This window comes from Pygoscelis adeliae, unplaced genomic scaffold (genome assembly GCF_000699105.1).
Source record: "Pygoscelis adeliae isolate BGI_AS28 unplaced genomic scaffold, ASM69910v1 Scaffold245, whole genome shotgun sequence".
Classification (NCBI taxonomy): domain Eukaryota; kingdom Metazoa; phylum Chordata; class Aves; order Sphenisciformes; family Spheniscidae; genus Pygoscelis; species Pygoscelis adeliae.
Window position 1 is genome coordinate 391,125 of NW_008824766.1, and position 14,815 is coordinate 405,939.

At 57.6% G+C, this 14,815-nt stretch overlaps 1 protein-coding gene across 1 annotated transcript; it reads left to right on the top strand.

Moving 5' to 3' along the window:
- Window positions 1-1,453: 1,453 nt before the first annotated feature.
- Window positions 1,454-4,006, top strand: NMUR1 (neuromedin U receptor 1). Its single transcript, XM_009323573.1, has 2 exons — window positions 1,454-2,348; window positions 3,603-4,006. Exons 1-2 carry the CDS (start codon window positions 1,454-1,456, stop codon window positions 4,004-4,006), a joined length of 1,299 nt encoding a protein of 432 aa, XP_009321848.1.
- The last annotated feature ends 10,809 nt before the right edge of the window (window positions 4,007-14,815 follow it).

Below are 14,815 nucleotides of genomic sequence, written 5' to 3' on the forward strand. Positions count from 1 at the left end.
GTGTGTGTGTGCATGCATATATGTGCGTGCATGTGTGTGCATGTCTGCGTGCATGCATGTGTATGTGCATGTGTGCATGCATGCGCGTGTGTGTATGCGTGTGTGCATGGGTCTGCGCACGGCTACAGAGCGGGAGTGTTGCCCTGCGACCGGGGGGTTATCAGCAGGATGGGGTGCCAGCGCAGAGGACGGGCAGGAGTGCAGACAGAGAGACAGAGAGACCCCGGGCGCAGGGAGGGAGCAGACCCCGGCACGGAGTGAGGGGTGACACTGCGAGCGCAGCAACTTCCTCGCGCCGAAGTGTGACGGGAGCCTGCTGGAGCCACCTGCTCCATGGGGGAGTGATTTGGGTGACCCAGGGGTTACATATCTGGAAGCGGGGAGACCCCAGGAAGCTGCTGGGTCTGCCTGCATCTCCCCCACATGAGCCCGGACAACTGGGCGCTGCGCGGGCTCCCGCGCCTGTCAGTGTTAGGACGGCAGCAGGGCTGATCGATGCCTTACTCACCACAGAGGCCACGCAAATGGCAAATCTCTGCGTTGCGAAGGCTGCTGGTGGGGCTGGAGACTGCCACGCCGCCCTCCCCCAGGACTCTCTTAGAGTCAATGGAGTTTATTACTTTAACGTATTTCCTTTCGCTCTCTTTCTAAAGAGCATCTTTTCGGCAGTGCTGCTTTGCAAACGAGGAACCAGTCCGCGGCAGGGGCAGGGTCTCAGCACCGGGCTTTGCTTGTCCAGCGGTGGGAGAGGAAGGCCCGGGCACCCCCCTGGCTTGCCCACCAGCCTCTCCACAGACAGAGGACAAGAGGGAGAAGGCGGCTTCTCTGAGCTGAGCTCTGAGGGGAGAGCAGCGGCAGGATTTCGTTAGCCTGCCTCTTAAGGCAGTGAAGTCTCCATCTCCTCCCACGCTCCCTCCTCAGTCCGACCCCATCCAGCGCAGGGGTAGTGGGACCTCAGCCTTCATCTGGAGCTTCCCAACAAGCCGTAAGTCCTTCTTGGGTTGGAAAATCAATTTTACCTCTGGCTGTTCTATGGTCACGCCGTCAGCCCCTCTGCACGGCCAGTAGAGTCGGAGCCAGGATCGATTTTTGGGGTTGGCTTTGGGGCTGTATCCTGCTCTGCTCTGGGAGCAGGGAGAGGGGGAAGCCTTGCTGACATCCCCCCAGTGACAGGGCAAAGGGGCCAAGGTGGACTGGGGAGCTGTGAGGGTTGTTTGTGGATGGGAAATGGGGCAAGGAGCGCTTGGGAACCCTGAAGGGAGGTTGGGGGTAGATTTTGGGTGGTTTCCCAAAGGAAAGGCTGTGGCTGGGGCAGGATGGGTGTGAGGGTGCAGAGCCGTGGTGATCAGCAGCATTCTGGCACCCTGACACCAATGGGGAGAGGGGCAGAGGGAGCGGGGGCAGCAGAGGGGTTGGGAAAGCATCCCTCAAACCTCCCCATCTCTCTGCAGACATGAATCCCTACGTCAACTGCTCTAGCCCCGAGTTCCCCCTGCCCCAGCGAGACTTTTCTGTGGAGCCCATCAGCCCTGATCTCTGCAACAGGACTCACCCAGAGACCTTGTTCGACCCCAAGGATGCCAACCTGACAGAGGAGCAGCTGCGGGATAAGTACTTGGGACCTCGACGGTCCAGCTTCTTTGTCCCTGTCTGTGTCATTTACCTGCTGATCTTCGTGGTGGGGGCTGTAGGCAACATGCTCACCTGCATCGTCATCCTCCGGCACCGGTTCATGAGGACGCCCACCAACTACTACCTGTTCAGCCTGGCTGTCTCCGACCTGCTGGTGCTGCTGCTGGGGATGCCGCTGGAGCTGTACGACATGTGGAGCAACTACCCCTTCCTGCTAGGTGCCAGCGGCTGCTATTTCAAGACACTGCTCTTTGAGGCCGTCTGCTTCGCCTCCATCCTCAATGTCACGGCCCTGAGCGTGGAGCGCTACATCGCTGTGGTGCATCCACTCAAGGCCAAGTACGTGGTGACCAGGAATCATGCCAAGAGGGTCATCGTCACCATCTGGGTCTTGTCAGTCGTCTGTTCCATCCCCAACACCAGCCTCCATGGGCTGCAGCCTCTCTATGTGCCTGGCCGAGGGTGGGTGCCTGATTCGGAGATCTGCACCCTGGTGAAGCCGCGCTTGACCTACAACCTCATCATCCAGATCACCACCATAGTCTTCTTCTTCCTGCCCATGGGGACCATCAGTGTCCTCTACCTGCTCATCGGCCTGCAGCTCAAGAAAGAAAAGATGCTGGAGGCCTTGGGAGCCAAGTCCAGCGGCGGCCGCGACTGCCACAAAGCCCAGGGGCAGAAGAAAGTCAAGAGGAGGCAGGTCACGAAGATGCTGTGTGAGTCCGATGCTGGGGAGTCCCATGCTGGGGATGGGCAGGGCCAAGGAGTATCTCCCAAGGCTGTGTTGGAATGGTGCTGGGGGGAAACAGAGGCACGGCCAGTCCAGAGCTGCTGGGTCATCCTGCAGGAAGGCTGCAGGGCTGGCTCATGGGGTGTTGGGGCAAAGGCAGATCTGGTGGCTCCAGTCCAGCGGTGGGGATTGCTCGTGCCAGCTCCCTCCTGGCCGCGAGACCTCCCCTCCTCCAGAAAAGTGCTGGGTGAGAAAGTGAAAGGAGGTGGGATGGGGGAACCTGCCCCCCAGCCCAGACCTCATGTGCTGGTGGTGGTGGGATTTCCCAGAGAGGGACCAGTTCCTACCCAGCCCTGCAGCCTCTGCGACCGACCTGGGGCAATGATGCACTGACCCAAGGCTGGACTGGAGCATCCCTCTGTCCCACCGCTCTGCGCCCTTGCTCAGCTCCCCATCCCCGCAGCCTCTGGCCCCCTTCCCAGCAGCAGGAGCTGGCTGCCCTTGGGTAGCCGTCTCTCCCCAGCACGCTGACCTCCGCGTGCTCCCAGACCCATGACGGCACAGCGATGGCGAGTTGCCCAGCACAGTCCATCGGCAGGGCCAGGGCTGCTTCTCTGCCACGTCCCAGACAAGTGGTAACAGCTCTCCAGCTTTCCCCGGCACCGGGGCTGGGAGGGGGGACAAAGGGGGACTTGTCCCCGCATGCCATAGGGATGCAGCATGGCACAGGTATGGCATCATGTGGGTATGCATCAGCAGAGCTGGGTTATAAAAAGAAATCGACGGAGCACAAGGAGAGGGCGCAAATAGGTCTTGCTCCTTGGACTTGGCCGTGCCCCATGGGTTACCCGGTTAGCAGGGAGCACTTTTGCTTTGCTGGCAGAGGTGGCAGGGTGCCCGGAGGCTGGATGCCTGCAGAAGCATCCCCCAGCCATGCTGTGGGGTTGCAGTGGGGCTGGCTGCCTGCCGATGGGGAGCTGAGACACGTGGCATAGCAGCACCTGGAGCAGCCCTGGCAGGAGATGGAGGGAGATCCTGCCCAGATGTCCAGCACCTCCACGGCAGGTCAACAAGGCATTGGGAGGCCCTTCCCCTCTCCCCCTTCCTCTCTCCCGTGCTTTTTTGGGTGTTCTTTGCTATGGCCGAAGCCGAAACAGGGCAGTGCTTGGCCAGGGACTAGAGGTCCCCAGAGGGGTGAGCCCCATCCCCCCAGTAACACCAGCTCCTCGGCTCCCCACAGTTGTGCTGGTGGTGGTGTTCGGGATCTGCTGGGCCCCCTTCCACACTGACCGCCTTGTCTGGAGCTTCATCTCCACCTGGACCAGCCACATGCTCCACATGTTCCAGTACGTCCACATCATCTCGGGTGTCTTCTTCTACCTGAGCTCAGCCGCCAACCCCATCCTCTACAACCTGATGTCCACCCGCTTCCGGGAGATGTTCAAAGAGGTGATGTGGCACCCCGGCCACCGCCCACCACGGTCACGGAAATACTCACCCAGCGTCACCCGCACCACCACCCGCAGCACCGAGTGCGAGCCCATGCCCAGCGCCAACGGGCTGCCCCTCTCCGACGCTGAGGAGTACGAGCTGGAGGAGGTGGAGGGGGGCCAGGCCACCACGCATGCAACGTCCCTCTGCTGATGAGCAGGAGGACGCAGGGGGACCAGGACCAGCTTTCCCCACCACCAGCATCCATCTGACTGTGGCACCCATCCCACGGTGGGGAGCAGGGCAGGAGCAATGGAGGGGTCCCCACCTCTCTGTGCCATCCCACTGGGATGTGAAGACTGGTTTTCTCAACAGCACTGCTCTGGGGACATGGTGGCAGTGGCCATGCTGTGCCCTGCATGCGTTGCACCCACTGCGCTCAGCGCCGGGGCTGGCCAAGGCCAGGGCATCCCTCACAGCGTGGGGACGGCTGGCTTCTATGTCAGGGATATGCCAGCAATCCCCAGAAACATCTCATCCCTCCCGGCCCAGCAGGGTAAGCCCGCGGGTGCAGGTGTCAGGGGTGTCAGGCACCCCAGGCTGTTTCAGGACACCATGCTGAATGGGTGCCCCGAGAGGTGCTTGCACCCGGGCTGAGACCCACAGGGGCGGGAGAGGTTTGCACGGGATGGAGAGGGGCAAAAAGGGTCTGTGGGTGCCTTCTCCCTCGAGACCTCCCCAGGGCCCTCTGGCACTGACCTGCCCCTGATTTTCTTGCACATCCCTTCGGTGGTGCCAGCCGGTGTCTGGCTGCAGGGTACCAGAAAGGCTCCTTGCTCCCAGCCTTCCTCCCGCCCCAGCCCCCCGAGGGCCAGGGAAGGAGCACGGCCGCTCCCTCCAGAGCCGGAGCCTGCCAGAGCCTTGTAGGGGGAAATACAGGATAATGGGAGCCCCAGGCTGCCTGCAGCGCTGAGGCACAACTCTGCACCTTCCCCGTGCCCCACAAACATGCCCCACTCTCACCCCTCCAACGCGCATCTGGCAGGTGCCACCCTCCTCTTCCTCATCCCACCATGGACCCCTGCACCTCCAAGGAATGTGGGGAGCCCTCCTCCATGCCTGCCCTGCATGGGCCGAGCCTCACTGAGAATTAAAAAGAGCCGTTGGCCTGATTTGTGCCCTGGTTGCGTCCCCCCCCAGGACCCAGCTCTGCTCCCAGCACGGGACTGAACCCGAGCCATCCTCCTGGGGGGTGATGGACAGGCCATGTGCCAGGGTGATGGGCACCAGGGGTGTCCCACCAGCTCTGTCTGCGGGCTCTGCTGCCGCAGTGGGTCTGCGGAGCCGGGTGAGCTCAGGGCACGTCACGGCAGGGAAGGCGTGAGCGGGATGCACACACCCTTCCCGGTCTCCAGGATGCTCGGGCCAAGCTGGGGCTGGGGCCATTGCAGAGGGGGAGCTGCCTCTGGAGCGGTGGTGATCAATCTGTCCCCAGACACGCGGCTTGGGAAATGTCATGAAAATGCCAGGGAGCGCGGGCTGGCTGGTCGCGCTCCCCCAGGCTGGAAGGACCCATCGATTTACTGTCTGAGATCGATGCCGCTGACTTCCTGGCGTACGCCAGGTCCTCCCGCAGGATGAAATATCGAGGCTCTGAAATGCCACCTGATGGGCTGTCCGAGCAGCTTGAGCTCTTGCCTCGCACAACTTCCCCAGCCCCAGCTCCCCACCGGCCAGCTGGGGAGGCTTCCCTGGCTTGGTGTCCCGCGGCCGTGCCTCTGGGCAGTGTGGATGTGCCAGCAGGGCTCACCTGGGGACCCGAGCAGAAATACCAGAGCAGTAAGCCCCAGGCAGAGCGCTGGCAGAGGCATCACTGCCTGCTGCTGCTCTGCTTCCAGCCCCTCCTAAGCATATCACATGGGGCCACAGCCAGGCCAGCGACCAAGAACAGGCAGGATTTGGGGCTTGCAAACTCCCTCCTGGTCCTATCGACCCGGTCCCTGGCTCGCGGACAGTGCGGCCGGCTCCCCCCCCACTCCCCATCCTCACAGCAAGGTCTGCTGTGGGCAAAGCCCTTCCTCGGCCCTTGTGGGGTCCTGCTGTGTGCTGCTGAGTGAGGGTGGGCGTGGGGCTGCAGTAACTTTGCGCTTCAGGGTCCTGCCAGCTGCTCACAGCCTCTCTCCGGAGGATGTCAGCGTGGCCAAGGGCATCGAGATCCACCTATTTCCTTCCCTTGCCGGCTCCCATTGCTGATGGTCCTGGCAGGGGACAGCACCCTGGCAGCCATGCAGGGTCCTTCGTCACTGCTGCGCAGGTGGACATGACTGATGCCTTCTTGATGGCCGTTATTGCTCCATCTCACTTCACCCGGCTGCTTCCCTGGCCACAAATCTCCAGGGAATGGCTTTTTAATAGGTGGTCAATAGCATTTTATTATGCAGTGACAGCTGCCTGCGTGTAGCTTTGGGGTCCCTCGTGCTGTGAGTTGGGAGGATGCGTCCCCCTGCTCGTGAGCAGCCGGGCTGTGCAAGGATACAGCTGCGGTCGCTGCAGCTCGAGCTCCTTGTTCAGTGCCAGAGGACAGTGTGTGTCCCCCTGGGGTTTTTTGGGGAGTCCTGGGGCTCAGCACAGCTGGAGTGGAGTTCAGAGCAGCCAGAAAGATGAGGGCACTGGCTTTGTCTTCATCCAGTCTTGTGTCTCCAGCTGCCCTGCCATCCCCTGATCTGGGACTCCCCGTCCTTCTCAGCTACCGCAAATTCCCCTCTCTGAGATGCAGGAGGGGAGTGTGCTGCTGAGGCCCCAGCATGTTGGGTGGCGATGCTGGGGACTGCCCTACCACTTGCCCCCAACACACAGCTGGGACCAGGGATCACCCTGAAAAGCATCCCGAAGGCTTGCCAAAGTTGCAGCTGCAGCACGGCCAGTGGCATCTCCTGGGTGGAGATGTGTGGGCAAACCTTGCTCCCCCGGGCAGGGTTTTGCGATGGCGTGTGGAGACCCCAAGTCTCCAGGTACCGCATGCCAGCCGGGCTCATGAGAGATGCTGCAATCAAAGGCTCCCGGGCAAGTCCTTTAATCCCATAATTAGTTTTAGTAAAAGCTACAGTCAGGGCATGAAACCTAATAAAAAAGGAACTGATCTCCCGGGGCAGAACGGTTTCGTGGAGAGGGTTTTACACCTCTCCATCACTGGGAAGGCAGCGGCTGCCAGCTCCTGCCTGCCTCGGGCTCATTGCAGCCCCCAGGAACAGCCTGCAGAGCCTGTTTGCTCAAGGGACGATGCTCCCCACTGCCCTGCACCCTCGGGGTCAGCCTGGTCCCTTGCCACCTTCACGGTATAAATTAGAGGGATTATTCCTGCCGGGGAGGTGGTATAGAAGCAAAGAGCCCTGCAGGGGGGGAGGCAGCAGAAGCCAGGGATGGGGCAAGTTGCTCCCACTGCTCCCACCCGTGTAACTGGCCGGGGGGATCGACTGGCGCTTCAGGATGGCTGTGGGGGAAGGAGGATCCCAAAACACTGCCTGGGAGTTCTCACCAAATAAATGATCCTTTCAGAACGCAAGGGGACAGAGCAGAGGAACGCTGGGGGCCGGGAGCTGGTGGGAGTGCACGGATGCTGTTGCTCTGGGTCTTCACTCAGAGCTGGGGGAAGCATCTCTCTGTCCCTGCAATACAGAGCACGTGGCCAGGTCAGGCTCCACGCCACCGTCTCCTCTTCAAGTGCTTTGTTGCCAAAGAGCCGTTCCCCAGAAGTTGTCCATCTGTCCTCCCAGATTTACAGCAGCATCTGTCCAATGGCCGGTTCCTGCCAAACCACCCGCTCCCTACCGAACCCTCCTGCCCCCCCTGTGCCCGCTCAGCACCCCCACGGTGAGCACCCATCCCTCCTCCATCACCTCCGGCCCCGTTCCCAGGAGAATCCCTCTCTCCCAGCAGCTCGTGGAGCTGTTTTCCCCCCGTGCTGCCGCACGCCCTGAGTGACACAGTATCTCTGGAGCCTCCAATAAAAAGATTTATCACCGTAGCTTTGGGGATTAAAAAGCAATCCATCTACAAGGCTGCCCCAGCCTTGTAAGGCTTTTTTTTTGTGCTGTGGCTGTTTGCAACAGGCATGGGGTGGGGTTTTTTTTTCCCTTAGGGAGTCAAACTCAAGTTTTACAGTGATTGCCTTGTATATTTGGAGCCATGATAGATGGCTCCAGAGAGTGCCAGCGGATTTTTTGCCATCCCTCTTCAATAAGCCAAGGGAAGGGTTGTTTTTCGGTTCCTTTGCACAGCCATGATATGGGGAAAACTCATACAGCGGGAATTTAGCAAAACCCTTGCATGCCTGGGAGTGAGCGGTCCCTGTCTGGGGCCGGGCAGTGGGGTGGATTTGGGCTGCCCGGCCATGGATGCAGCACAGCAGCCTTTCCCACCAAGATCCCAGCCTTTGTGAGGGGAGCAGGGAAGCAGGAAAATGTAAATGCCAGGGAACCTCAGGGATGTGCTGCGTTTGAGCTCAGCACTGATTTAGGCTGCTTTTTGAACCATATTTCAATTATTCCTCTTACTCCAGGATAGTGGTGGCGGTGAAAAGCTATCACCTAGTGCCTACAGACTGGTGATGGGCAGCATAGAGGTAGGAAGGAGGACAAACAGACAGGCGAGGGAAATATAATATATGTAGGGTTTGATTCTGCTCCTCGGGGACACCTGTGGGCTCATTTTTTAGCCCCATGCTGAAGGCAGCCCATCTTCCCACCCGGCTCCTTCGTGGCTTCCCAAAGAGCCAGGACTCACCTAGGAACCAGCTTGCCAGGCAGACGTGTGCTGCAGGGAGGCTTGGAAGAGGAGGAGTGGGAAGCACAGCCCACCGCGAGGGCCCTGGATGGAGGAGCTCAGCGGCGGCTCCGGATGCTCAGGCTGACTCACAGCCATGTTGTGGTGCGACCGTCATCTGCGCTGGGGATGGTTTTCTCCATGTCACAGCAAACTCAACAGCCCTGGAGGGGCCGGGCCACGTGCAGGGAAAGGATGGGCTCCCCGTTCCCCACCTTGCCCCCCTTAGGGCACACAGGGAGGGGACACACTAAGGCTAGATGGGCAAAGGGCGTCATCCAAGAAATGAAGGTCTGTATGTTATTTAAGGACACCCCCCCTTGCCTGAAATCCCACTGTCCTCAACGGCAGGGTGATGGGAAGGACAGAGGTACGATGCACAGTGCCCTTCCCCACAGCCTAGCAGCAACACGCAGGGACAATTTCAGGGGCAAAGTGGCCCATTAAAGCCACCAGACACCTTCACAAGCATCACCTGGGGCAGGGTTAAAACCCCACCGCAACGCGTTAGAAGAGACAGACCGTCTGGTTAGCCCACACCTTCTCCTGTCGCGACGCGTTGTTACTAAAGATGACAGAATTGATGTCAGAGGAGCCTGCGTGATGCTTAATTTGGTTCATGGGGACACTTTGGTTAAGAAATGAAAGCGATGCACAATTAGCACGGCAGTAAGTGGATTAAAGCTGGCTGGATGGCAGAGCTCCGGGGCAAGCGGGGACTGCTAACAACTGGCTGCTATTGCTGGCGGGGCTGGGGGGATCGAGCTCAGCCCAAGGCCCCGACATTGTCCCTGAGCATTGTCCCCGAGCAGGTCCCCAGGGCTGGGGCCGTGCAAGTGGTGGACCCCGAGACTGACCTGGAGGACAACAGTCTGCAAAGGGCTTCCCCGTAGCCCATAAAAGCCATGCTTGGGGTCCCCAGCACCCCGGCACACGTCCCAGGCATCTGCCCTGGTCCCTTGCATAAATGGGGATGAAGGGACACTGGCTTTCCGGTGCTCGTTGGCATGAAACAAATTCCAGCATGGAGAGGAAGGCTGGGATGCCCAGACTGGAAAAAGCTAACTTTGACCTAGTTTTATATGTTATTTAGGACCAGTGAAACATGAGCACAGGTTCCCAAGGGTGGTGGTGGAATCCCTTGAGGGGAAATGCCTCCCCACAGATCGGGTACTTTTCTAAAAGGTCAGCTCCTCTTCAGATGCGGTTTTGAGGGTATTTACTTCTGCTGAGGAGCCGGTCTGCATTACAGTCAGGAACGGAAGGACAGCCCTCACTCCCCCACTCCACCGTGCCTGGACGGCATCTTCCCCTCCTTCTCAGCACCCAAAGCACACAGCAGTACCTGGGCTACTACCTCCAAAATGAATTTGCAGTGAAAACAAGTAAAAACCCAAGACGTGGATGTGTGCTCAGGACTAGACCCCAGCTGTCCCTGCTGTAACATTATTATAGCAGCAGACTTTAATTACAGGGTTTTATCGCTCTTTGTGCTTATCATGGCAGCCAGGGCGAGTTTGCCTTCTCAGTTTGGGACTATTTAATATGACACATTGGAGAAAGCTGTCCGAGAGGCATCTGGACACCAAACACATCTCTCTTGTTATCTTTCCTGAGCAGGTAGAGCGACTGTCTCACATTAATGACCATCTCACGTTAACTATGCTGAGACCAAGTGCGAGACATCCCCTCCCACCCCCAGAGCCCACATCATGCGCAGGATGGTCCCAGCTGGCCCTGGGGCTAAAAGCCAGGCCAAAAGCTCTATTTCACACAGGAATCAACCTGGGGCTGCCAGAAGGGAAGGACACAGGTCCCCAGTGGGTTTTTGGCAGAGACAGGGTGGAGCGGCTTTCCCAAGCAAGCCCCTCTCCATGCCCTGGCAGGCAGGTGCCTGCAGGCACAGGAGCTGCCAACAGGCAGCAGAAAACAAAGACACAGAAATAAATCTGGTTTTCCTCAGCTCCTGTGCCTGACCTCTGCAGGGATGGCTGATAAAGACCCTTTGCTGCCTGACACTTGCCTGCACAGGCTCAGAAAGAAGCTCAGCAGCACTGCCCTCCTTCATCCCCCAGCCAGGTCCCGGCTGGGGGATGCTCCTGAGAGAGGGAAATCCCTGGGGGGCTGCAGGTTTATAGCAAGTGGTGGACAAGGTCCTGCTTTCCTCAGGGCAGACTTTTGGCTTGTTGGTTCAAGTTGCTTTCAGCAACTTCCACCCCAAAAAGCATCCCTACAGGTTGCCTGTCTCTCTTGGCAGGGCCAGACCCCACAACCCATCAGCCTCCACATGTCCTCTCCAATGGCAGTGGCCTCAGCACACACGTGGGTGTCCCCTCCCCAGCCAGACCCCACTGTGGCAGGCACCCACTTTTCAGTGTCCTGCTTGCAGGGAGAAATGTAAGCCCTGACCCCACTTCTCCCTTCCTGGCATCTCCCACTGCCCCCACTACTGCAGCCCTCAGATTACCACTGGCCCAAAGCACCCCCTCCCCTGCACACCAACCCCTCCAGCACTTGGCTTAGTTTAATTCCTTTTAATTTCTCATCCCATGCTCAGAACAGCTGGGACCAATTCGCTGCTGCTGTCACCAGAAAGAAATCAAGTTAATGACAAGAAAGTCATTATAATTTAGGAGACTCATCAAGCCTCACTGCTGTATTAATGAGGAACAGGGGAGGGTATTACTGCTGCCTGCCCTACTCTTCTCTCCCACACCTACAGCTCCTAGTCATCCCAGAAGCCTGTTAGCAATCCCAAACTCAAGCTGCCTTTTTCCAGGTGCTGCCTTGTATTTGCATCATGCTCTGGGCCCCTCCGTTTAAGAGCTCTTTGCTCTTCCTGGTGTCTTCAAGTGATTTCTGTTCTGGTTAAAAGAAGATCCACATCCCTCTCCAGCTCTTCAGTTGTCCAAACTAATCCTGGCCCCAGCTCCAAACCTCTCTGCCGGGGCTGATTTAAACAACCGCCTTGCACAGATGGAAAAGCAAATGGTTCGAGATGGGTTTCATTCCTATTTTTCTGCAGCAATCCCAGCTCACAGGTGGCGAGTCCATCTGGCAGGAGCCTGAAACACAACAGCAGCAAGTGCCACGCAAAAGCATCATCTGCGTGAGCTGGGAGCCCCGCAAGATGAGGGCTGGGTGAGGACTTCTTCAGCCCCCTGCCATGGAAGGAGGGAGATAGATAAGAGTGATTTCTACTGATTGTGTGGTGGTTGGTTGAATTAAATATACAGCAGCAAAAAGCTAAAAGAAAGAAAACACAGTAAATGGTGATAATGGGACTGAAAAGCACCCATTTGCACCCAGTCAGGGTGGCTGAGTGTGGCAATTGAAGTGTTTAAAGGTTTTTCCTCCTGGAAAGAGAATTGTGGCTCTCTGCTGATCGTCCCTGTGCAGATGTAACTGGGAGATGTAACGGAGTTTAACCCTATTCCAGAAGCCACGGGTTGCAGCAGGAAACCACCGATCCTTGGAGCTGAGATTGGTCTGACGGGTCATATCTGTGAGCACCTCCTCCCTTGCTGGGAGCACCAGCCTTGGAGCGGTCTCTGTGTCTGCTTGCTGTTCCTCCCAGCTCCTGGCCTGCTCCCTTGCCCCAAAAGTTTAACATCCTCCCGGTGCAACAGCTCCAGAGTTGAACAGGGCCTTTGGCCAACGCCTGTGCAATTTTATTCTGCATGTGTGGGTTGGCAGAGGCTGGGGTCAGCAGTCAGACACCCTGTGTGTGGCTCATGGTTTTCCCCCAAAACCTTCTAGAAACAGGTTTGGGGATCTCCAGCCCCATTCAGGGGGTCCCAACACCCGGCTTTTTTGTGCCAGTGACAATTTTAGTCACAAAGCCTGACTGTGCTCGAGCCAGGATTTGGGAGAACAATTTAAAACAATAGGGAAGACCAAGCCAAGCAATCTGGTATCCTTTCAATTTAGCACCCGGAGGGAGCCGGAGCATCTCCAAGCGAAAGCTGCAGGGAGACGTGGTCCCACCACAGCCCCGCTCTGCCAAGGGGCTTGCTTCAGCCTCAACCCCTCCTTGCCGATGAGGACGGGTCCTCTCCTGTGCCGCAGCACCAGTGGGTGTGAATTCACAGGTCACCCCAGGGTAACTGGTTTTGGCAGCTGGGATGCTCGCGGGTGTGATGTGGCCAACGGGCACTTGCTGGCATATTCAGGACCTTCTGGTCTAATTTTCCCTCATCCAAGAGGTTGCTCTGTGCCCAGTGCCAGCCCTGCAAAAACAGGCTCATCCCCCAAGAGAAGGATATAATTTTTTTTGCAGAAAACAGCTGGGCACTTTGCCGAGAGCCACCATGTTGCTGCTGTCCCCTCTGACCCCTCCTCTGGTTCGCTGCCTTCGCTCCAGCCTCAGCAGTGGCAGGAGGAGGATCTCCTTTCCACAGGTGAGAGCAAGGGCAGAAGCAGAGGTAGAAAAACAGATCCTGATTTTGTGCAAATACCCCCTTGGGTCCAAGGCACCAGGGGGAAAAGAGAGAGGACTGAATACGAGTGAGCAAAGTGGGACTCTCCCTGCTTGGTGCATTTTTGCACCCTCCAGTCCTTTAGTGCTAAATGTACCTTTTAATACCTAGAGGGTGAAGGTTTAGGCTATGCAGCGCTGCACAAATCCTGCACTAATGACAGTGCAAGCACAGCTTTGTGCTCTTTTAGACCCATTAAGGTTTGCCTTTAGCTAGTTTTCCAGCAAAGCTGGTGTCCAGGGCGGGGACCTGGATGCATTCGTCTCCCCTGCCTTTGCCAGGGGTGGGAGCAGCTCTCAGCCCCCCGCGCTTGGCCCATCTGCAGGATCATTTCATTAGCCCCAACGCGGTTTTTGGCCAAGGCTTTGCCAGAAGGTGGATGGTGAGACCAGGCTCCGTGTTAACCCCTGTGCTGCCGCTGCCCCGGTGTGTGGGAGGGCTCAGGCCAGTCCCGTACAGAAACCGCCTGTCTCCTCTCTGTGCACAGGCAGCCTTCACCTGCAACATGATGGAGCTGCTTGAAAACTGAAGGCCAAGGAAAACCCATTTAAATATAGAAACCTGGCACCGCTGTGGCTGGAGACATTTGGGCTTTCCCTGAAATTTCCCCTTTCCCTTCTGGACCTTTCTCCCAGAGCGATCTCCTTTCGCAGATGGGTTTGCCCCCTCCCAGGCTGTGGCTCATCCGTCAGGAGTGTTCTGTCACCTTCAAGGTCTGGGTGATGCTGGCCCCGTGGCCAGAAGCGCCTTGTGTGGAAGAGCTCAGTTTCCCCAGGAGCGATGCCCCGAGCCAGGGTGAGCCCCAGCGAGGCAGCAGGACCGGTTTGGGTGCTCCTCAGCTGAAAGGCGCAGGGCAATGCCACCCACCTTGCAGGAGCCCCAACTGATTTCAGCAAGTTTAGGCACGAGGCTACGAGCTTCACAGCTCGGAGGGTGCTGGGTTTGGCACCCATAGCAGTGATGATTCATTCTGCTCCCGAAAAAGGGCACAGAGTGAGCACCGCTCCACGGCACAGACTGCCCACTGCTGCATCGGCACATCCTGAAGCCTCAGACCAAAGGGGTGCGGAGATCCAGCAAGAGCATTGCACTTTCCTTACCATCCCAGCCTCCTCAGGAAACACGTTTCCCTCCCAATATCCCAACAAACCCTTAGCAAGGCTTTTATACATGCATACGTACCACCGTAGGTATGTATTTAGGCTAACCTTGGCCTCAGAAAGGCTTTTCTAGAGGAAATGTGGCAGCTCACCCAGTCAGGGCTGCCTTACCTGGCAAGGTGGGAGACTGGGAGCACCAGGCACTCCTCCTCCCCTGACTCAGTGTGCCCGTTTGGCCATTCCCAAAGAGCCGGAGGTATCTTCTTCCTCGTCCCTGGACGCTGTAGGAAAGCATCTTCCCTTCTCTTTCTTTCCAGCCTTATTTTTTTTTTCAAGACTCTTTAAAGAAATACACTTAAAGAGTCTGGATTTCAAGCCATGAATCAAATCTTAGGGAGAAATGTAACTTCATGAAGCTAAATCAGGCAATAAGCAGTGCTCGGAAGTTACTTCTCCTGCTCACGGTAAAAAAATCCTCTTTTTCCAAGGAACAGGGTACCCAGGGAGTCCATTCTCCTGGGCAAGGCGGAAAGTGCCAACTACTTGTAAATTATATTAATGGACCTTTTATTGGGCAGATGCTACATTATTGGACTATGGCATGGGGCAGAGAAAGTAATGAA